General features: G+C 42.9%; 1 protein-coding gene and 1 non-coding gene across 2 annotated transcripts in view; both read right to left on the bottom strand.

Annotated features, from left to right (window-relative positions):
* cep295 (centrosomal protein 295) overlaps positions 1-22,240 on the bottom strand; it is a 172,235-nt gene that overhangs the window by 45,122 nt on the left and 104,873 nt on the right. The window contains exons 19-23 of the mRNA XM_038817947.1: positions 18,995-19,092; positions 12,312-12,456; positions 9,478-9,711; positions 8,028-8,185; positions 6,083-6,247 (exon numbers count right to left, since the gene is read on the bottom strand). Of these exons, the coding sequence (XP_038673875.1) occupies positions 6,083-6,247; positions 8,028-8,185; positions 9,478-9,711; positions 12,312-12,456; positions 18,995-19,092 (800 nt within the window). The remainder of the gene's footprint in view (positions 1-6,082; positions 6,248-8,027; positions 8,186-9,477; positions 9,712-12,311; positions 12,457-18,994; positions 19,093-22,240) is intronic.
* On the bottom strand, positions 18,402-18,476 carry LOC119977935. Its single transcript, XR_005463331.1, has one exon. It is a non-coding gene; the product is annotated as a small nucleolar RNA U2-19 (small nucleolar RNA).

The following is a 22,240-nucleotide window of genomic DNA, read 5'->3' as shown; positions in this document are numbered from 1 at the left end:
TAAGGGGTTGGATTATGAGGAGAGGTTGAGTAGACTGGGACTGTACTCGTTGGAATTTAGAAGGATGAGGGGGGATCTTATAGAAACATTTAAAATTATGAAGGGAATAGATAGGATAGATGCGGGCAGGTTGTTTCCACTGGCGGGTGACAGCAGAACTAGGGGGCATAGCCTCAAAATAAGGGGAAGTAGATTTAGGACTGAGTTTAGGAGGAACTTCTTCACCCAAAGGGTTGTGAATCTATGGAATTCCTTGCCCAGTGAAGCAGTTGAAGCTCCTTCATTACATGTTTTTAAGGTAAAGATAGATAGTTTTTTGAAGAATAAAGGGATTAAGGGTTATGGTGTTCGGGCCGGAAAGTGGAGCTGAGTCCACAAAAGATCAGCCATGATCTAATTGAATGGCGGAGCAGGCTCGAGGGGCCAGATGGCCTACTCCTGCTCCTAGTTCTTATGATGACAACTCACACCCCAGCATACAACTTTGATCACAGGCATTCCATGTCAGTATCAGATCACATCAAAATTTAAAACTGCTATTTGCGCCTTTTCGGTTGCAACGATGCCGTGAGCACATCGCGCTTTTGGCCCTAGCCGCGAGATTTATGGGTATAATTAGAAAAAAAAAGCTGAAGGAATTTTAACTTACCGGTCTCTCCTCTGGTTGGGATGCTTACAGGGCGTAAAACCAGGCAGAAGACGAGTGGAGGTTCCACACCAGATTCAGGAGCGCCGTGGGTGAGGAAAAACATGGTGGGGCCCTGCTGATTCCTTTCCTGGAGCCAACAGAGAAATTGATGGAATTCCTTGTGGGAGAGTTCCATAAACAAAGGCAGTTGATGGCGGAAGATCTTTCCAGAGCAGTCGAGGAAGCGGTGGCCCCCCTTCGGGTAACCGTGGAGGCGGTACAGCAGTGGATGGAGGCACAAGGCACGAAGATCCGTGAGATGGATAAAGTGGTCTTGGAACATAGTGACGGATTTTCCTCTTAGAGGTTGAGCTTTTGTTGATGGCGGAGACCCAAAAGGTTTTAAGAGCCAAGGTTGAAGGCTAAGAGAACAGGTCCAGGCGCCAAAATTTGCTGATTGTCGGGCTACCAGAGGGGATCCGAAGGCACAAATACCATAGAATTTGTGGTGAAGATGTTCGGGAAGTTGGCAGGGCAGGCATCTGTGCTAACCCTCCCAGGTGGTTCCGGTCCACCGGTCACTATGACAAAATCCGTGGATCCACCACAGGCAGTCTAGTCTGCCGTCAAAACTTTCTCGATAAACAGCGGATATTGAAGTGGGCGAAGGCCACGAGGGAAAGCTACTGGGAAGGACACCATATTTGAATTTACCAGGACATCGAGGCAGAATTGGCAAAGCGACGAGCTGGGTTCAACAAGGCCAAGGAAGCCCTTTACAAATGTACGGTGCGATTTGGAATGGTGCACCCAGCTCTTCTTGTGGGTCACGTTTAAAAATAAGGATCATGGGCTGGATACTCCGTTTCTGAGGCTAAGTGCCGGCACAAACGGAGAATCTGCTGGAAGGTCGCAATAGGAAAACCAGCACGAACCCCTCACCTGATTCCGGTACATGTGAAGGGCTAGCACCGGCGCTGCATGAAACTCCTGTGGATCGCGCCGAAAACAGCTAGGTCCCAGGCCGCGCAAGCGCAGGGCAGACGACGTGCATCGGTCGCACCATAAAGCATGGCGCAAGCCATGTCCCTACAGTCCACCTCCCACTAGTCCCCCCAGCCCTAGCAGAAGCCCTCCAGGCCAGCGGCATGAATCCCGGACAAGTGTGGCGGCGCGAGACAGTGCCCACAGCCAGCATGCCAGGTTCCAGACTGCTGGGACGACACGTAGCCCGAGCCGCTGGGAACGCGGCCCATCGGAGGTGGAGCATCGCAGGTGTGCCGGCCGATGATGCGGCAACAGCGGGAATGGTTTCTGTTTTGTTTGTTGGGTGAGGCAATGGGTTTAGGTTGATTGGGTTTTCTGCGTTGGGAGCGGGAGCCTATTTGAGGTGGGAGGGTGGTTATCAGATGTTTGGAAAGCAGAGGAACATAGGGAGCCCCATTACGCTTTGTTGTTGTACGTCTCTAATCCTCTCACAGGTATGAGAGGAAATATGGAACTGTTGAAAAAAATTCAGATCCTTCTCAGGGTACAAATTGAATATGACCAAGAGCAAATCTTCCCAGTGAATTCCCTGGGGAAGAGGACAGATTTGGGGAGGCTGCCTTTTAAACTAGTCAAGACGAAGTTTAGGTATTTAGGGATTCAAGTGGCACTTGTTTGGACACGGTTACATAAACTGAACTTGGCCGGTCTGGTGGAAGAAGTGAATGGGGATCAAGTGGGATGCCCTCCTGCTATCCTCAGTGGGTCGAGTACATATGGTCAAAATTAATGTCTTGGCGAGGTTTCTAATTGTGTTCCAAAGTCTTCCGATCTTCCTCCTAAATCTTTTCTCGCTAGGGTTGACAGATCAATCGCTGCCTTTGGAGCCTCCCAGGATTACAAGAGCCTACCTGCAGAAAGGGTGACAATCGAGCGGGTTGGCACCACCAAACCTGATGCTCTATTACTGGGCTGTGAACATTGGTAAAGTGCAAAGATGGTTTGAGGAGCTGGATCAAGGGTGGGGACAGATGGAGGAGGCCTCTTGTGTAGGGTCTTGGCTAAGGGCACTTGTTATGGCCCCTCTTCCGTTCTCCCCAGGCAGGCTCTCTACGGGCCCGGTGGTAGTGGCACCTTGAAGAATTTGGAACTAGTTTACCATCGCCAGTTTGTGCTAATCATAGGTTTGTACTGTCAGGGATGGATGCAATGTACAAGATCTGGACGAGAAGGCGTTCAGCCAAATTTCCCACATCGACTTCCCTGAATAAGAAAGGGCACATCCTACCCAAACCACAATATACTACACATGAAGAACTGTCAACCCATTAAGTACTTTCTTTATTGCTACTCTCGCTATCTGATCCAATATTGCTACTGTCTCCTACTTTACAGTTAGATTGGCAGCACCCATTTCTCCAATGAAGACAGAAGCAAAGTAGTCACTTAGCATCTCAGCCAGCCCTGTGCATCCACAAAAATATCTCCTTTTTGATCCCTATCATAACCCCCACGAGAACCGTGGCAAAACAATCATTGTTCTCCTGGTGGAACTTGAGCAGTGCGAGTTCTCCAAGTAGAGGACAGAGGCCAACCACCTGGGGCTCATTGTGAGCAAGGTTTAAAAGCAATTTTCTAAAATTGTCTTGATTCAGCAACCATTCTTTTTGATTAGTAAATTGCACTCGCCTTCCACTTGGAATTCCATTGGCCCCCACGATATTTCAGCGTGTCATGGAAAATATCTTGCAGGGCCTGCCGAATGTGGCCATCTATTTGGATGATACTCTTTAATACTGGCTCCACGGAGCAGGAACACATGGTAGACCTCCAGGGATGTTTTGCCCATGTGGGTACCAAACTGAGGCGCAGTAAGTGACTTTTCCATGCCAAAGCAGTGACCTACCTCGGTTACCCGGTGGACAGTTATAGGCTGCACCCAGTTGAGGATAAAGTTGTGCTATTAAGGGGTCCCCACTCCATGGAACAACAGTAATCTCTGGTCACTTTTTGGGCCTAGTTAATTATTATGGCAAGTTTATCACCAACCTGGCCTCCGCTGCATCTATTGTTGCGAATGGACCAGAATTGGTGCTGGGGTGCTTCTCACAATGAGGCATTCGCGGCTATGAAGAGAAGTCTTTCTTCAAAGCAACTGACACACTGACCTGCCTAGGCCCCTGATTTTAATGTGTGATGCTGTTCCTTATGGCATCAGAGAGGTGTTGGCCCATGAGTGTGACTACGGAATGGAACGCCCCATTGTGTTCCCTTCGAGGACCCTGGTGGATGCCGAGCACCGCTATGCACAGATGGAGAAGGATGGTCTGACTATGATCTTTGGAATTAGGAAATTCCAAAAGTACATACATGGACGATATTTTGTTATCATGGCTGACCACAAACCGCTGCTCGGCCTCTTACGGAAAGACATGAGCATCCCACCAATTGCAGCAGCCAGAATCCAACATTGGGTGCTCCTGCTTGCCACTTCAGAATTAAAATTTTCAACACCGCCGAGGTACCAGGATTACCCATGCAGACGCCCTCAGCCGCCTGCCTTTGCCCGCGAATGCCCCGTCCCTGCCTGCTGCAGATTAGGCTATTGCGATGTTGAATTTTATGGACGCCTTACCAGTGAGGGATGCTTGTGTGCGTGTGTGAACTCAGCAGGACCCGGCGTTGCTGAAGCTTTGCCTTATGCTACTTGATGGTGGCAAAAAGAAAGTCCTTCCAGGACTCTTCATTCCTCTGCAGGGTCACAGGACTTGCATGCTGGCCATCTGGTGGCATCGAAGACGTAAATGTTGGCCTTGTGCTAAATTTGGTGGTCGGGTATCGATGGGACAAAGAGTTGTAAGAAACTGCCTGGCGTGCAGAAACTTCTGTCAGCAGCTCCTCTCCACCCTTGTGAATGGTCGGGTCGCCCATGGATTCACCTCCACGTGGATTTTGCAGGACCTTTAATAGAGTCCATGTTGCTAGTAATCGTGGAGCCAACGCCAAGTACCTGGAGGTGTGCAGGATGGCTTCCACGACGTGCTGGGCCACAATCGAGAAGCGCAGTAGATCTTGCTGCATCCATGGGATCCCGAAGGTACCTTTGAAGGATAATGGCACTCCTTTCGTCAGTGCAGTTTGCTGCGTTTATGCAGCGTACTGGAATTCAGCACATCCAGACCGTGCCATATCATCCTTCCTCAAATGGGCTAGCAGAGCGTGCAGTCCAGACATTTAAATGGGGATTGAAGAAGAAACAACAAGGTCTATGGAATCGCAGCTGTCGAGCTTCATTTTCAATACTCCTTGGAGCTTCAATGAAGGTATAATTTTAGTAAATCAATGCTGCACTCCACACCCAATATATTCTGCTTAAAGCATTTGAGAAGAGCCCAGAATTACCCACAATCAATGTTCTCTCTAATCAACACAGCAACAAATCAGTCAGTCCCCTTAAATGATCACGTGTTTACAGCGGTGTTTATTTTTTAAAAAGTTATCATAACAAACGTTGGTCTAACTGGCCTACGATTCTATGGTTTTCTTCTCCCACATTTTCTGAATAACCGATCATCATGTGCAATTTACTAATCAAAAAGAATGGTTGCTGAATCAAGACAACTTTAGAAAATTATAGTTGGGGCATCTGCAATCACCTTTTAAAGCCCTGGGATGGAACCATGTCGTCCTGAGGATTTGAAGAAGATATCTCGTTTGTTGTTTACAGCACAGGAGGCCATTCGGCCCATCGTGTCTGCACCGGCTCCCAAAGGAGCAACCTAGTTAGTTCCATTCCGCAGCCCTCTAAATTCATCACATTCAAATATATATCCAACTCTCTTTTGAAATTTCCTATCGAGTCCACCTCCACCACTCTCCCAGGCAGCGCATTCCAAACCCCAACAACACAGAGTAAAGAAGTTTCTCATCTCACTCAGAGCTCTCTTGTTGACTATCTTGAAATTATGACCCCCTAGTCATTGACATACCAACTAGTGGAAACAGAATATCCTCCTTTAACCTGTCAAAATTGTTCAGAATTTTGAACATCTCAATAAGGTCACCTCTTAATCCCCTCTGCCCCAAGGAGAACAAGTCTAATTTCTCCAATTTTTCCATGTATCTAAAATTCCTCATTCCTGCTTTCATTCTCATAAACCTCCTCTGCACTCTCCCCAGGGCTTTACATACTTGCTTAAGTGCCCAGAATTGAACACAATACTCCAAATGTAGTCTGACCGATGATTTGTAGAGGTGTAGCATTACTTCCTTGCTTTTATACTCTATGTCTCTATTTATAAACCCACGGATGCTTTGCGCCATCTTAACAACTGCTTCAACTTGCCTGGCTACCTTCAGAGAATTATGCACTTGAACCCCCGAGGCCCCTCTGCTCCTGTACTCCTCTCGAATTTTTACCATTGAACTATATTGTCTCTCCATGTTTCTTCTACCAAAATGCATTACCTCACATTTTGCTGCATTGAAGTTCGTCTGCCAGGTGTCTGTCCATTTGGTCAACTTGTCAATGTCCCTCTGAAGTTGCTCAGCGTCGTCCTCACAATTCCCGAGCTCAGTATCATCTGCAAATTTAGAGATTTTGCTCTCGCCATCCACTTCAAAATCTTTTGTATAAAATCAGAAAAAGCAAGGGTCCCAACTCTGAGCCCTGGGGTACACCACTTTCAACTCATGTCCAGTCTGAGAAATGCCCACCTGTATATACACTCTATTTCCTATCTCTTGGCCAACTTCTAATCCATGCTGCCAAGGACCCATCTATCCCAAACATGTTTAATTTGCTAACCAACCTGCCATGTGGCACTGTATCAAATGCTTTCTGAAAGACCAAATGTACAATGTCCACAGCACTACCTTCATCCACTGCCTGTATCACCTCGTTGACAAAGCCACGTTGACTGTCTAGTATCGTCTCATCCCGTATTGTGGCCTCCATCAGTTTTCCTATTAATGTCAAGTTGACAGTTCTGTAGTTTGCCTTAATTGCATTGAAATCCAGTCCCTGATTCAATAAAAGGGCAAGTTGTTTGGCAGGCTGACTTCTTCCTCCACTATAAATACTAGAGCAAAGTAATTATTCAGCATGCCTACCATTTCCCTATTTTCTTTGAAATCACCATTATAGGTTTTAAAGGAACACACAGTGCTGCTGGTCACCTTATTTTTCCTAATGCAACTACAAAAATCTTTTCCGTTGCTTAAAATAATTATTGGTCCTCCATTGGGTACCTGATTAACCTTCCCAGCACTCTAATTGTGACATAGTGACAGCTCCTTGCACCTTTAAAGTAGGTTATGCTGCATCCACCACATTATCATCTGCTATTCCGAATTGGACAGTGAAGGCCGAAGCATGTTATTTGCAAGCATCCTGTAACATTTTGAGAAGGTATATTGATGCATTGCGCAGGTTCTAGAAACAGAAATTGGCACTTTATTGGATTCACAACTATCCTAGATTTAGCCCAATGACTGCCAAGTCGCAAAGATGTGAAGTGGAGATATTTACTAGACATGGACAGCAAAACCTTCCTGAAGGGTAAACACAGATGGCAGTCCATCACAACCTGCTGTCATATTTTGGTCTAAATTATTTAGATGTAACTCGGTATGCTGCATGTTTTTGTTTCCTTTTTTTTTAATACAGCAACTTGCACTAAACAGTGGGCAAAAAAGTTAAATATTCACTGCCTCAAGTATTGGAGGTTACGAAAGGCCTCACCCAGCACAGAATTCCCACCCGGAGCACTTTTAACACTGTACTCTTCTCTTGACGACTCTGCGCCCCCACACTTCTGACATTAATTCAAAGGATCAAAATTAGAATATCTTGAAACAGATTAGATTCTCTACCTTTCGGGTGGCTTTTACTGGCACATGGAACAATTTAGTGATATTTTATCAATTGTAATTAAATTGGTGCATTTCTGAAAAAAAAAACATTCAGCATCCAGTATCTCATTAACACTAAATCTATACTTTTTAAAATGGTAACCGATATGTCCATCTCTTTACCCATTACTTTGAAGATGAGGTTGCTGTTAGATTAAATCTTTAGTGTGGGCAGCATGGTGGCACAGTAGTTAGCATTAGTGCCTATGACGCCGAGGACCTGGGTTCTCCCCATGTCTGCGTGGGTTTTGCCCCCACAACCCAATGGTGTGCAGGATAGGTGGATTGGCCACGTTAAATTGCCCCAAAAAATTGCCCCTTAATTGGAGAAAAGAATAACTGGGTATTCTAGATTTATAAAAAAAAGATTAAATCTTTCAAATCCAATTGGTTTTCTTTAACATAATTTTTAAACATTTTTTTTGGTTTGACTACAAAATACTATCTGCATACATCAACATCAATAACTTTGCATTAAAATCAAATGTTATCGTAGCACCTTGCTAGAAGTTGGAGATAATGAAGAATCAGAAATGCTGAAATCGGGTCTGGACTCCAAAGGCTGGAATTCTCCATCAGAATTCTGTTGGGAGGACTGCAGTTGTAGATAGAAATTAGGGATTCCTTGGTCTGAAACAGTATGATCAGTTGTAGAGTCTGAAACAAATAGGGAAAATTAAGTATGCTCATAGGTACAACTGAAATACAACAACATGACTTGCAAAGCAAGTGCAGTACTAAAAAAAAATTAACCATCATAGAAGTGAATACGAGTGCAAAAAGTTCACTAAAAATTAAACCAGGTTTCCTTTTTGGCTCAGTAAATTTATCAAATGAAGAGATAATCCATAAAGATTGAGAAAGCCCCACCATAAAGTGGGGTGGAAGAGTGGGGAATAAAGTAGTTCCTTCACAATACACATGCACATTAAGTGACTGCTGGATTGGAACAATATTGAATGCTTACGTTGCAGGCTCACATATGGTCAGAACGTATCAAGAAAATCCACAAAAAGGCCTTCAGGTGAGGTATTATTGGTGGCAGGGAAAAGGGCGGTAAGAAAGTTGCGAACAAATGGTAATGCAGCATATTTTTCCTAGTTTAGATTATATGCTTCCTTTCTGTTCGAAAACACCTCGACTGTGGAATGCATTATGTTGTGGTAGCAGTCCTGACAAAAAGCCCATTCTGCATTGCTTTAGTTAGTCCCATCTTACATTATAGGCATAACAACCCAAAAATTGCAGACCAAAGAATGGCACCTGTTAGACCTATCTTTTCAATGTTGACAATATTTTGCTTTGTAAGTTGCTCGAAGTACAAAAGGAAAATGGTGTGATGACTGAGACATGTGTTGTAGTGGGCATCAAATTGATGAGCGTACGACTGAAACATGTAAAGTATCATATGTTGGATCTGAGAGCAATGGAAGACTCATCAAATTTCATCATCTGGACAATGACAAAGCAATTACCAAAGAGAATCCTGGGATAAACATCTAGAACCATAGAAAGTATATCCCAGTGTATCCTGGGCTTAACAATGCATCGATTAGACCTCCATGTGAAATACAGACCTCTATTATGGTTACTGCGACACAAAAAGCATCAGAGAGGTCACACGCTGGAGGAACAAAATTGATTGCTTACAGAAAGGAAATGAGCCAGGAGGAAACATTGGGTAAATGTATATGTAGGGCAAACCCAGAGTGTTACTTGTAAGTCAGGTAAATAAAGCAAACCCCAAACTTTGAGTTTAAATTGGTATTAAATGGCACTTGGTCTGAGTGAAAATATTTAGAATAATCTTCCAAGTAGAGTATTATAGGCAGAAAAGTACAGGTGTTCAACACAAAACCTAAAAGTTAGATATGGATAAACTTTGGGTAACATTACATTTCCTTGTCTTTATTTTTTTATGACTGTTTTAGAAAATGAAAATGACTTGCCTTGGTACTTTACACTTGAATCCAGGAACTGGTTTAGATTTCTCGTGTACTTCTCTATTACCTGCTGAATTCTGCTTCCAGTAGGAATGTATTCCTCTAATTTGGGGGAACAGTAAATCACGTCAACTGTATCCTGGTTTGCAGAAAATGAAGACAAAGAACTTGGTGTACAAACAGATGATATAGTAGTCAATTGTTCGCTAGTAACGTCATGAACGACAGAGGGATAATCACCTGTGAGGAAAAAAAGCAATGTGAATAAGTGCACTGCATTATTCATTGCAGAATTTGTACTGAAAATACAACACTCTGCATTACAATAGCTACAGCTGAAGGCGAAAAAGGGTTTTAAAAAAAAATCACCCCAAAGCAAGATGGCCACCAATTCTAATTTGCGCATGGACAAGGGTGCATACATGCGTAGACATCTGCTGCACCCAGCCTGCCAGTGTCCTCTGCGCTTGCATTAACTGTTTGGACTTCATGACCAGCGAGACATGTAACAGGAATCCAGAGCTGACATAAATTTCGGAGGATTTGATCCCCTGCATGTGCACAAATCCACCCAATTCTCTCAGCCTGTCTGGAAACACCTCAGCTCATCCCGTCTGGGCAGTATGTCGGGCAGGGAGTCCCTGGTAAACGATAAAGCCAAGAAACAGGGAAATTAATGTTGTGACTGGAGTGAATAGTTCAGGGGGGGAGGTACAAAAAGAAGCTTCACACAGGCAGGAATTAAAATTTACAGTTCACCGGCTAGAATGTGAGACCCTGTTTACAAAGCCTGCTGGGAGCTTTCTTTGGTGACAATGGAGTGTTTTACCGAGTCACAGGATGTCATTAACTCCAGCTCCAAACAACCTAGAGTTTATATACAGAATCCTCCCATAATATCCGTCACCCGGTACTAATTAAATCACTGAATACGAATATGGGTCTTAAAACTCCTATCTTTACAAGTTCTTCTCTATTTCCTCTGAAACATCAACATTTAAAAATGTACTCAAACATAGCCAACCACACACAGCATGCTGAAAACCATGCCGTCTAAATACAGCTAGTTTTGCTCCTGGCTGCTGTCTACTCTTGTCACTTGCAATGGCGTTACAGAGTAAGACACTAATAACTAGCAATCTAGTTGTGCGTGGCTCCTTGGGGCAAAATTATATTATGTGACAACAATATGATAGAATTATTCATCAAGATGGAGAGTGACATTGTCAGTACCAAAACTAGGGTCCTGAGCCTTAATGAAAGAAACTACGTGGTATGCAGCTCAAGTTGGCTATGATGGATTGGGTTACTTAAAGGTATGACGGTGGATAGGCAATTGTAAACATTCAAAGAGCATACGGGTGACCTGTAATGATTGTTCATTCCAGTCTGGTGTAAAAATAAAATGGGAAAGCTGGAGAAATCATGGCTTACAAGGGAAATTTTAGTACTGGAATAAACCCCCAAGACCTGATAATCTACAAACTAGGGCAAGGAAGAGGCATGCAAATTGGCCAGGACAAAAAGCAGCAGACCTGAGGATTGGGAGCACTTTAGAATTCAGCAAAGGCAGACTACGGGACTATTGATTAAGAAAGGGAAAATAGAGTATGAAAGTGAGCTTGGGGGAAACATAAAAACTGACTGGATGAGCTTCTACAGCTATGTGAAGGGAAACAGAAGATTGATGAAGACAAATGTAGCTCCCTTAAAGTCAGAATCGGGAATTTATAATGGGGAACAAAGAAATGGCTGACCAACTAAATACATACTTCGGCTTGTTCTTCACAAAAAGAGGACACAAATAATGTACCATAAATGCTGGGCAACACAGGGTTTAGTGAGAGAGGAATTGACGGAAAACTCTATTAATATGGAAATGGTGTTGTGGAAATTGATGGGATTGAAGGTCGATAAATCCTCAGGGCCTGGTAATCTAAATCCCAGAGTACTTGAGGAAGTGGCCCTAGAAAAAGTGAATGCATTGGTGGTCATTTTCCAAGATTCTCTCTACTCTGGAACAGTTCCTACAGAGTGAATGGTAGCTAATGTAACGTCACTATTTCAAAGGGAGGGGAGAAAAAACAGGGATTAATAGACCAGTCAGCCTGACATCGATTGTGGGGAAAATGCTACATCCATTGTAGAAGATTTATTAACAGAGCACTTGGAAAACAGTGGCAAGATCGGACAGAGTCAGCATGGATTTGCGAAAGGGAAATCAAGCTTGATAAATCTGCTGAAATTCTTTGAGGATGTAACTAGTAGAGTTGACAAGGGACAACCAGTGGATGCGGTTCATTTGGACTTTGGCAGTGGAATCCAGAACCAGGGGTCAGAGTCTAAGGATACAGGGTAAACCATTTAGGACTGAGATAAGGAGAAATCTCTTCATCCAGAGAGTGATGAGCCTGTGGAATTTGCTATCACAGAAAGCAGTTTTCAGGATGGAGTTAAAAATAGCTCTTGGAGCTGAAGGGATCAAAGGCTATGTGGGTGTGGGGGGGGGGGGGGGGGGGGATATAGAGAGATAGTTTACGGAGTTGGATGATCATCCATGATGAATGCCAGAGCATGCCCGAAGGTCCAATTGGGCTGTTCCTGCTCCTATTTTCTATGTTTCTACTAGAACCGCGCACGCACGGCATTGCCAACAAAGGCAGCCATCATTCTGTCTTCACATCTTCTCTTCGTCGTATGACGACTGAAGTTTGATTACAGAGTGGAGTATTAAATACACATTTAAATTTGTGCAACAATTTGCATTTACATAGTATTACAGAAAAATATTCGCAGAAGTGTCACCGGGCAATAATATAACAGAAATGAAAATTACAAACCTGAACTCATGGGACCAACATGTATTTGTTCATTTGAATGTATACTTCCAGTGGACAATGTCGTGGAAGATATTTGATCTGCATCAGGGTTTTTTTCAGCATTAAATCCAAACGCATTACTGGACCAAGAGTAAGGAAATAATACCTACAGTGTGTAAAGTTTTTCTATATAAATAGTGAAATATAACAACAGAATTTAAAACACTACCAGGACATTTAAAAAGGGTGATATCCCCCTGTACAGTTGTTGTATAGCTCAGAATAGTTTAGTTCCAAATACTCTTCAGCAACAAGTTCTAGGGAAACAAAATGTTTTGATAATTGCTGAAACAACCTGAGGGAGGTCAGACATTTTAAGTATGTCACATTTCAGACACTCCATAATTACAGAGATGACCATTGTATATCCTGGAACTGCAATTGGAGCAGACATCAGACTGGAATTAGCAGCCAATGTAGAATGGTGCTACAAGTTTCCCATCTTGAGCATGGGATAGCAGTGGATTCTTTCCCTGGTGCTTGATAATTAACCTCAACTACAGCAAATATAGAATTGCTCTAGGATGCAAACTGCAAGATGTTCTATGATGCAATTAAAATGACAGACAACAAGTTACTCATATTTAACCATTTCCATGGACAAACTTATAAAGGCCATTAGATAGTCAAGATCAGACAGGTGGCACAGTGGTTAGCACTTCTGCCTCACAGCACTAGGAACCCAGGTTTGGTTCCGATTTTAGGTCGGAACTCTTGTGTGGAGCTTGTACAATCTCCCCATGCCTGCGTGGGTTTCCTCCGGGTGCTTCAGTTTCCTCCCACAGTCCAAAGATGTGCAGGTTAGGTGGACTGGCCATGCTAACTTGCCACTTAGTGTTCAAAAGGTGAGGTGGGGTTACAGTGATAGGGCGGGGGCATAGGCCTGGGTAATGTGCTTTTTTAGAGGGTCGGTGCAGACTCGATAGGCTGAATGGCCTCCTTCTCCACTGGATGGATTCCGTGACTCTATGAATTGTGATACTGGAAACATTAAAATTTAACTTTGGACTGATTATTCACCAGACAGCTAGCTTACATGCTTTGTTACTAAGCTTATTGCTGCACATTAAGAAGCTGGCTTTAAATTCTTTAATTTAGCATCTCTACTGTGCTGCTTCTTTTAGCAATAAAAACAGGAAATGCTGAAAAACTCAGTGGGTCTGACTGCATCTGGAGAGAGAACGTCATCATTTTGAGGCTGCATAATTCTTCACCGCTTCATTTGGTATTGTTAATCTCCGAAATCCAAACTACCCAGATAGTCATGATTAAGTGGCAATTAACTAAATGAGGAATTCCACAGGCATATTAACAATAACATTATTGGAAAGGTACACCATTAAATGCTGCTTTCAAGCTGAATATTTGAGTACACATGATTTATGTATACTCTTATTTGTCATCTGCGAGACATATATTATTTTATAATGTAAATGGTTGGACTTCTATATGCATTGAACTTTTCTTGCCAAGGACACTGGCTACAGCAACTTTTTAAAAATTCATTCACGGGACGTGTCTGTTGCTGGCGAGGCCAGCATTTATTGCCCATCCCGAGCTGCCCTTGAAAAAGTGGCGGTGAGCTGCCTTCTTGAACTGTTACTGTCCCGGAGGAGTAGGTACACCTACAGTGCTGTTGTAGGCATGGGCCAAGGGCAGAGATACCTGCAATATATATGCGCTTATACCAGTGCAAATATATGGCTACATACCAATATATAGTTGTGATAGATGCATACCAATGTATGTATTATATACACACACAATACATAAATATACACAACCAATATATACAACACACAATCCTAAACCCTGCTTCCAAACAAATATAACAGGTTGTGAGGCATCATGGGGTTTTTAGCCAACTAGCTTGGCCACATATGTAAATCCTTGGTTCCCATGGACTCACACTGAAAAGGCTTATTCTGCAAGACAATCATGATCAGCAGTTGCCCTTACGGAAAGTGGCTTGTAACACAGAGATGCAGATAAGGTAGTCCAGACTATAGGTATCCAGGGAACCCAAGGACAGCTGATAAGGGAGGCCTGCATCTGTTGTTGAGCGGACTGCGTAGCCCTGCGCTGCTGAGCAACCAATATTTGTTATGGAATTTGGGTCTAGCCAACATGATGTCTTATGTCCAGTGGACAGGCGCATGGGATGTTGAGTGGACTGCTCCCCGTTAGCGTAATAATCCATTTGACACATACCAGAGTGTTGAGTAATTCTTCTGGTTTCATTCCCGCTAACTCTGTTAGGGAGGGAGTTTCAGGATTTTTACCCAGCAACAGTGAAGAAACTGTGATATGTTCCCATGACAAGCTGCTGAGTGAATTGGAGGGAATCTCCAGGTGGTGGTGGTGTTCCTAGCTATCTACTACCCTCATTCTTCTAGATGGTAGTGATCAGGAGCAACAGCGAGTTCCCAGAGTGCATTTTGTAGATCGTAGCACTGCTACTACTGTACACTGATGCTGGGGGAGTGAATGTTTGTGGAAGGGGTGCCAATCAACTGAGTTGTTTTGTCTGGAATGGTGCCAAATTTCTTCAGGGATATTGGGAGTGGCAATCATCCAGGCAAGTGGAGAGCATTCCATTACATTTCTGACTCGTGCCTTGTAGATCATTGACAGATTTTGGAGAGTTACCCTTCACAGGATTTATAAAATATTCGTTCTTGGGATGTGGGTGTCACTGGCTGGGGCAACATTTGCAGTCCATCCCTAGTGCCCTTGAACTCAGTGGCTTGCTAGGCCATTTCAGAGGGGCAAGTTAAGAGTCAACAGCATCGCTGTGTGGATCTGGAGTCACAAGTAGGCCAGACCGAGTAAAGACTACAGATTTCCTTCCCTGAAGGACATTAGTAAATCAAATGGGTTTTTACAACAATCAGCATTGATATCATAGTCATCATTAGATGTTTAATTCCAGATTTTTATTGAGTTCAAATCTCACCAGCTGCCATGATGGGATTCAAACCAGGGCCCCAGAGCATTACACTAGGTCTCTGGATTACAACGCCATCACCTGCCCAAGGATTGCAAGCCTTTGCCCTGCTCTTGGAGCCACAGTATTTATAAGGCTAGTCCAGTTCAGTCTGGTCAATGGTAACCCCCAAGGATATTAATAATGGGGGATTCAGCGATGGCAATGCCTTCGAATGTCAAGGGACAATGGTTTGATCCTCTCTTGTTGGAGATGGTCATTGCCTGGCACTTGTGTGGAGCGAATGTTACTTGCCACTTGTCAGCCCAAACCTGGCTATTGTTCAGGTCTTGCTGCATTTGGACATGGACTGCTTCAATATCTGAAGAGTTGTGAATGGTGCTGAACATCACTATGCATTCTTCAGCTTCGTCCCCACTTCTGACCCGAGGAAGATCATTGTTTGGTCTGAGGAACTCATGTACTGACACTGATTGACCTCCAACAAAAACAACAATCTTTCTTTGTGCCAGTTATGACTCCAACCAGCGGAGGGTTTGTCCCATTGACTCCACTTTTGTTGTGGCTCCTTGGATGGCACCGTGACAGTGGTTTGCACTGCTGCCTCACAGCGCCAGGGACCCGGGTTCAATTCTGGCCTTTGGTGACGGTCTGTGTGGAGTTTCCTTTGGGTGTTCTGGTTTCCTTCCAGTCCAAAGATGTGCAGGTTAGGTGGATTGGCTATGATACATCTTCCCCTTAGTGTACAGGGATGTGCAGGTTAGGTGGGGTTACGGGGATAGGGAGTGGGACTAGTTTGGGTGCTCTTTCAGCCGGTCAGTGCAGACTCGCTGGGCTGAATAGTCTCCTTCTGCACTGTAGGGATTCTATAATGCCACACTCACCCTCATTTCGAGGGCAGTCATTCTCACCTCATCTCTGGAATTCAGCTCTTTCCTTCCATGTTTGAAATGAGGTCAGGAGCTGAGTGACCCTGGCTGAACCCAAACTGAGCGCCAGTGGGCAGATTGTTATTAAACAAGTGCTGCTTGACAGTGCTGTTAATGACCCCAGACATCACTTTACTGATGATTGAGACGACTGATGGGGCAGTAATGGGCAAGATTGAATTTGTTTCTTGGGTTCAGGTCATACCTGGACAACGTGTGGGTGAACATGAAATGAAATGAAAATCGCTTATTGTCACGAGTAGGCTTCAATGAAGTTACTGTGAAAAGCCCCTAGTCGCCACATTCCGGCACCTGTCCGGGGAGGCTGATACGGGAATCGAACCGTGCTGCTGGCCTGCTTGGTCTGCTTTAAAAGCCAGCGATTTAGCCCAGTGAGCTAAACCAGCCACACATATGTGTGTGTGGGTGCACCTGCGTGCACAGGTACGCCTGTGTGGGGAGGAACATGTGGTGTGTGTTTTTGTGCTTCTTTACCCGAATGAGGTTTTACAATATCGTAAGGAATCTGCCTGCTTTATTTCTTCCACTGAGCTACACACAGTTAAATATATATCAAATTGGCTATATCATCTCCATTTTAAATTCAAACTCAAGTGGAACAAGAGGAGTCAGTTCATCTGTTAACCTGGCTGTACCATACTCAATATTCATTTCAATAACCAACTATTATGATTTAGGTCAAAGATTAATTAAAATATTCTTCGCAGTTAGTTCATATTCAGCATAGAATAGGAAGTTATAGAGTTTAAATTTCTGAATTTCCTATTTTACTGCCCCCAAAACAATTTATATTTATATAGTGCACTTACCGTAAGGAAACATCCCAAGGTGCTTTACAGGTGTATGACAAAACAAAATACGACACCAAAACACCCAAGGAGCTATTAGGTCGGATGTCCATAAGCTTGATCAAATAGGCTGCTTTAAAAAGAGTCTTAAAAGTGTAGGGACAAAAGTCATAGAAAGAATACTCCAGAGCCTCGGGCTCAGGCAACTGAAGGCACAGCCACCAAAGGTGGAGCAAGATACAAGAGGCCAAATTTGAGGAGCACAGATATCTTAGGAGGATTGTTGGGCTGGAGGAGTTTAGATAGGGACCCGTGAGGCAATGGAGGGATTTGAAAGCTCGGACAAGAATTTTTAAAATCAAGGCATTGTTTGACCAGGAGCCAATGAAAAGCAGATTTGATCCACAATCTGCCGAGTTTTGGATGACTTCAAGTTTAGAGGTTAGAATGAGTATGATTAAAACGAGAATAGATACCAATAATTTTCACCAGTTTATTAGAATAAGTGGCCATCACACTGTTGATTCTGTACGGAATTTCTGAATATGGCTTTACTCAAAATGCCAAAAAATTATGTGGAAGAATTGAATGCTGAGCCAGGAATGCACTAACAATATTTAAAAATAAAACCATCTTACAACAGTGTTGAACATTCATTTATAATTTAAACAATAATCTGACCTCCAAGCCACCTTTCTTCATACTTGAGAGCAATAGGCTTGTATTGCAGAGGCTGCAACTAAAAAATTAGAAGCACGCTGAAGTTGTTAGCTCACCACATGCTTTAATCATCAAAGAGCACTACTTAAAAGACTGAAAAATCCTACAATGCAAAATGACAGTTTCTTGAATTAGTATAAATGGGAGGGATAGATTTAAAATATTTAATATATTTTTACAGCATATATGGGATAATGCAGCATTAAAGACTGAGTCAAGCACCTTTGACAACTGCACTATTTTATAGAAATGAGACATGCCATTCTACCAAGTAAATGAAGAACGGAGTTCAGTTCAAGCATAACGAACATCACTAAAAACAATTTTACAATCAGTGAGAATAAATTCACATACTTCCACAACACAAAGAACTATTAGAATGTCAGACAAGAACACACACACAATACTGAGCTCAGTTCAAGTGTAGAGAACATCACTGAAAAGATTTTTAAAATCAGTATAAATATATTTGCATCATTGCTCAGTACAAAAAATTGTTACAATCTCAGAAGAAATACCTGTTTGCACATGCACACATTAACTGCATTCAGAACACACACACACACACACACACACACACTACACAGAGACACACTGCACAGACACACTACACAGAGACACGCTACACATACACATACCACCTGCTTCTCTGGTCTGATCACTAATCATTCATTATTTGGCTTAAATAATGATCAGATTTGGCTTTTTTTCATCATTGAACCACTGAATAAAACAGTAGATCTCAGAAGCGACTCAGAGAAAAATAGAGTAAAAACAAAGAATTTTAAATGTAACAAATATATCTCGCCTATCTATTTTCAAAAGATTATGAAATTCTATTTTTTGTGCTTAGACTTCTCTGGATATGACTTGGTAATGTAACATTTTTCTACCTTTTGCCCTAAACTCAGTGGCACTCTGGGTCAGCTACAAGGATCAGATACAAAATGAAGCCAGGGATCAAAAATAAATCCTTCAATTATTGCATTTGAAATACAGACCTGGTCTTACCAACTTTAAGTAGTAGTACAGATTAATAATTCACTAATCTTGTTATTAATTGTTCAATAATTTACTAATTTATAAATGCAAAAGCGAACAGAAACACATACTTGGTGGTAACTGCATAGACAAAGTTAGACAGAATGCTACAGCAAGTAAATAAAACACAGCAAATAAACAAAACAAATACTGATCCCTCATAATAATGATGATGTTTACAATAAAATTGTCACTTACCTTGCTAGCTGTACTACATGTTACAGAAGGTCGGCCAGGGTCCTCAAGCTTCCCTCGGTCAACATCAGCAGAATATCTTTGCAATCTTGAAATAATAGCTGAAGAAACCGTAGAGAATTTTAGGTAAATGAAGAGAAACAGCCCAAATAATACAACGGTTCTTGGTCTCTGGAACGCATTGCTACCACAGATTCACATAACATTATCAGCTCTATCACGTACTTCTCCATATCATACTTCCCTCCCCAAATCCCAGATTTTTAATTACATTATCTGCTTTTATTCTACGGGAAAAGAAAATCCTTTTCAATCTAAAATTGTGCCTCGTTGTTATTAATTTCACAACTCTCAGTCCTATATTAGTCTTGGTTTGCTATTTACTTTGATGGCCAGTTTTAATAGAGCAGGTATGTCAAGTTTATAGCTTCTTGGATGAGTATATAAGAACATAAGAACTAGGAGTGGGCAATTCAGTCCCTCAAGCCTGCTCCGCGATTCAATACTCCTCGGCCTCAAGGCCACTTTCCTGCCCGTTTTCCATAACCCTTCAATCCATTACCAATTTAAAATCTGTCGATCTCCTCCTCAAATTAACTCAAAGTCCCGGCATCTACTGCACTCTGGGGTAGTGAATTCCACAGATTTACGACCCTTTGAGAAAATAATTTCTCCATATCTTGGTTTTAAATTTGCTCCCCCTTATCCTAAAACTATGACCTCTCATTCTAGATTGCTCCACAAGAGGAAGCACCTGCTTGAATGAAACCAGCTATTTCTGATAGGTAAAAGGATAATTGATTTAGCCATTTGATGTAATACTAAAAGCACATGTCAAAATTCATTTTTAAAATGAATTCCATCATAAGGCTGCAAACACAACCTAAGATTACAAAGTGTATAGCTAGCAATAATAAAAGCATGGATTTGAAACATTTGCCTAACTAGAAGCAAATGAAACAAATGAAGGTCAAAATTTCCACCATACGTTAACATGAATCTACCTTTGTTCAAAATGTGAATAGTATAGCAGTCAGCAGAAACCAGGTCTGATAAAAAGTGTAAGTCACATTCCAACACACAGCAAATACCCAAAGATGCAACATATTCACATCTATGTTGCACATTGATGATTGACAACTAAACCATCCAATCAAATGCATTGAGACTCATCCAAGCCAATCAGCACATTACAAGTGTAGGGACAGATGGTGTCAGACTAATAAAGATAGAGGTCCAGGCAGCCATTTTCATTCTGGAATCACTCTATATCATTTATCTAACTACTCACAATCCTCATTTCGTATTTTCATATTTCCACTCTAACTCTTAAGTCTGCGCCAGATGTTTGCTTTGAGCACAAAACTATTACTGTATTTTGAAAGTTCAATTTGTTTGTAACCCACTAAGTTAATTATATCTCTTAAAGCCTTCTGCAGGGGCTTTCTTGAGAATATTTTATTTGTAACCACAAGATGATTTCAAACTCTCAATTATAATCAATAGACACAATAAAAGATTTCATTTCTCACCCGAGACGTGAGGTGCAATTTCTACTGAGACTACACTTAAACCGCACGGTAGAGTTCAACACTGCTCCAAGTCTGCTTTGTCCAAACCTTTTATCATCTTATACACCTCAATTAGATCTCCATTCATGCTTCTAAACTCGAGAGTATAGGCCTACATTGCTCAGTCTCTCTTCATAAGACATCTCTGGAATCAATCTAGTGAACCTCCTCTGAGCTGCCTCTAATGCAACTATATCCCATTTCTTCCTACTCTCTGCCTTCTGTCCATTAGTCAGTCTTCTGTCCAAGCTAATATATTACCCCAAACTCCAGGTGCGGTCTCACCAATACTTCCCTCCTTTTATATTCTACCCCTTTAATGAAGGCCAAAATTGCATTTACCTTCCTTTTTACGTGCATACTAGTTTTCTGATATTCATGCACAAGACATCCAGATCCCACTGCACCAAAGCACTCTGAAGTTTCTTTCCATTCAGATAACAAGTTGTTGTTCTATTTTTTGGCCAAAGTACATAACATCACACTTAGCCACATTAAACTCCATCTGCCAGATTTTGGCCCACTCACCTAATCTATCTATATCCATTTGTAAATGTATTTCCTCATTCCAACTTACTATCCCACTTATTTCAGTATCTTCGGCAAATTTGACTAAAGTACCTTCTATCCAACATCCAAGTCATCCAAGCTGTAAATAGTTGGAGCCGAGGCCAAACAGTGTAGCACCCCACTAGTTACATCTTGCCAACCAATAAAAGACCCATTTATTCCTACTCTCTGCCTTCTGTCCATTAGTCAGTCTTAGAACATAGAACATAGAACAGTACAGCACAGAACAGGCCCTTCGGCCCTCAATGTTGTGGCGAGCCATGATCACCCTACTCAAACCCACGTATCCACCCTATACCCGTAACCCAAGAACATCTTCTGTCCAAGCTAATATACTACCCCAAATCCCATGTGATCTTACCTTGTGTATTAACCTTTTGTGCGGCATCAAACGCCTTCTGGAAGGTGGCATGCGGCACAGTGGTTAGCACTGCTGCCTACAGCACTGAGGACCCAGGTGGACCCTCCTCCACTGGCCCCATATCCGCAGGGTCGCCACCACTACCGGGCTGGTGGTGTACTTGGCCGGCGGCAGCGGTAGAGGAGCCATGACCAGGGCTTCCAAGCTGGAGCCCCTGCACGAAGCCGCCTCCACCCGCTCCCAAATAGACCACGTACCCACCATCCACTTCCTTATCATAGCGATGTTGGCCGCCCAGTAATAATTGACCAGACTCGGCAAAGCCAGCCCTCCCTCGCTGCGGTTCCTCTCCAACATCGCCTTCTTCACCCGCGGGGATTTTCCCGCCCAGACCAAGCTCATGATCAGCCCGTTAACTCTTTTGAAGAAGGACTGTGGGATAAAGATCGGGAGGCACTGAAAAATAAACAAAAATCGAGGGAGGATTGTCATCTTTACAGTCTGCACCCTCCCTGCCAGCGACAGCGGGAGTGCATCCCATCTCCGAAACTCTCCCTTCATTTGCTCCACCACCCTGGCCAAATTTAACTTATGCAGCCTGCCCCAGTCTCGTGCCACCTGGATTCCCAAATACCGGAATTTTCCTCAACCAGCCTAAACGGTAGCCCTCTCAATCTGTTCTCCTGGCCCCTTGCCTGGATCACAAACATTTCACTCTTGGCCGTATTTAATTTGTATCCTGAGAAC

This window comes from Scyliorhinus canicula, chromosome 14 (assembly GCF_902713615.1).
Source record: "Scyliorhinus canicula chromosome 14, sScyCan1.1, whole genome shotgun sequence".
Taxonomy (NCBI): domain Eukaryota; kingdom Metazoa; phylum Chordata; class Chondrichthyes; order Carcharhiniformes; family Scyliorhinidae; genus Scyliorhinus; species Scyliorhinus canicula.
The sequence above is the reverse complement of the archived record's forward strand: the minus strand, read 5'-3'. Positions and strand labels throughout refer to the sequence as shown.